The sequence below is a fragment of the Erythranthe guttata genome, chromosome 8, assembly GCF_056151865.1.
Source record: "Erythranthe guttata isolate IM_541 chromosome 8, IM_541, whole genome shotgun sequence".
Classification (NCBI taxonomy): domain Eukaryota; kingdom Viridiplantae; phylum Streptophyta; class Magnoliopsida; order Lamiales; family Phrymaceae; genus Erythranthe; species Erythranthe guttata.
Genome location: NC_142540.1, coordinates 14,027,128 through 14,028,933, shown reverse-complemented (window position 1 = coordinate 14,028,933; position 1,806 = coordinate 14,027,128). Strand labels below are relative to the sequence as shown.

General features: G+C 35.5%; 1 protein-coding gene across 1 annotated transcript; it reads right to left on the bottom strand.

The window, feature by feature from the left end:
* On the bottom strand, window positions 1–1,806 carry LOC105970540 (uncharacterized). Its single transcript, XM_012995375.2, has 3 exons — window positions 1,641–1,806; window positions 1,226–1,421; window positions 1–940 (listed from the first exon to the last, which is right to left on the bottom strand). The coding sequence occupies exons 1-3, from the start codon at window positions 1,804–1,806 to the stop codon at window positions 1–3; spliced, it is 1,302 nt and encodes a 433-aa protein (XP_012850829.2).

Sequence of the window (1,806 nt, the reverse complement as noted above, 5' to 3'; positions counted from 1 at the left end):
TCATTTAAGTTGTGCTCTACGTTTTTTCTTCGAATAGAATTCATCTATTATTGAATATCTACTAAAAAGATCAGCAATTTCCCTTTCAATATGTAGAATCATGCAATCTCCAAAGAACCCATCTTTTATTTTGTTCAGAATTCTAGTTTTGGTAAGTTTCATAACAGAAAAAGCTCGTTCTGTTGTAGCAGTAGACACCGGAAGAAGTAAGATCAAATAAATCAACCTATCAACTAGATAATATACTTTGGATTTTTCCGTCTTTGTTAATCCTTCGCATAGTGCTGCAAGAGTAGACAAATGATATAGGTCTTGATGCTTAGTCATGTCAAGATGATAATGTTGCAATTGAAACTTAAGGAGGAGCTTATCTTGTTTTGTGAAATCTGCAGGATAATATTTATCAACAAGAGTGCAAATATCATCTACTTTAAAGGACTTGAATGAATCACTTGGGTCCAAAGCACAACTAAGAGTTAAAAGTTCCATTGTTTGCTCATTAAATCTGCAATTTAACTCTTTCATTTGTGTGTCTATGGTATTCACAAGTATATCAAAATGAAAATGATGCTCCATCGTGATATTAGTATCTCGTGGCTGGTGAATCGACTTCTCCCGACCTACTTTATTACTTTGGCAAAACAAATTAAGATCATTTAAAAAACTATCCCACCCATCATCTCTCAAATTTTGAAGAAGTTGTTTTGTTGTTGAGACTAAATGCATAGCATTCAATATGTCTTGGGATCGTTGTTGCAAAGCGTGACAAAGAACATCTGTAACTCCCATTATCCTTTCCATCAAGAGTAAGATAAAAACAAATTGAAAAGATGTCATAGCAGTATAAGCAGAATCAGCGTCACCGCGTTGGGAATAATTTGCTCCATCAGATATAATGGTTTGAAGCACACTCCCAGTAGCACTAAACATTTTCTTCAAGCTACACACAGAAGAAAAATGGGAACCCCACGAGTATTTCCAGCTCGTTGTAAATTGCCAATTTGATTAGCTCCATTACCAGTTCCAAGTTCATTAACAGATATCAAACGAGAAATTTCAGCTTGTTGTGCAGTTATTAACTCACTGGTTCTCTTACAAGAAGCGCCCACAATATTACAATGGAGTCCAACTTTGAAAAAAATAATGAACAAGAATTACCTCTCTTAATACCGCAACTAATGTCAACTGAAGTCGATGAGCAAAACAATGTACGTAATATGCATACGGGCAATCTTTCAAAAATAATGCTTGTAATATGTTCCATTCGCCACGCATATTGCTTGCACCATCATAACCCTGCCCTCCAAGATTGTCAATACTTAAAGCATGATGAGAAAAAAATGTTGAAAGTTCGTTTTTAAGAGTCAACGAAGTTGTGTCTTTGACGCTTACGATATCAAGGAAACGTTCTTGGAGAACACCTATTTTATAAACAAATCTTAAAACAAGAGCCATTTGTTCCTTTTTTGATTCGTCTCGTGCCTCATCAACAAGATACAAAACTTAGAGTCACCAATATCTTCTCGAATTTTATTTCTCACTTTAGATGTACTTGGCAGTGGGAGGAGCTTTATCTAAAACATTTGGAGCTACTTTTTCATTATAATTTGCCAAAAGCTTCACCATCTCGCGAAAATTACCTGAACTTTTCGACGTTGGGCCTTCATTGTGGCCTCGAAAAGAACATGATTGGTATGCAAGCCAACGAACACAGTCAATTGAGGTTTTAAGCCTCAAACGATTATTCAATACTTCTTCTGATGACTGTCTTTGCAAGACCTTGTCTATATGAGCAGATTGATTCAT

What these genes read in the sequence shown, in the direction of transcription:
- LOC105970540 (XM_012995375.2), bottom strand. Translation starts at nt 1,806, where the DNA reads ATGAATCAATCTGCTCATATAGACAAGGTCTTGCAAAGACAGTCATCA. An exon ending in CCCAACGTCGAAAAGTTCAG is followed by an intron (nt 1,422 to 1,640) that starts GTAATTTTCGCG and finishes TTTATAAAATAG; the next exon opens with GTGTTCTCCAAGAACGTTTC. An exon ending in TTATTTTTGAAAGATTGCCC is followed by an intron (nt 941 to 1,225) that starts GTATGCATATTA and finishes TTCTGTGTGTAG; the next exon opens with CTTGAAGAAAATGTTTAGTG.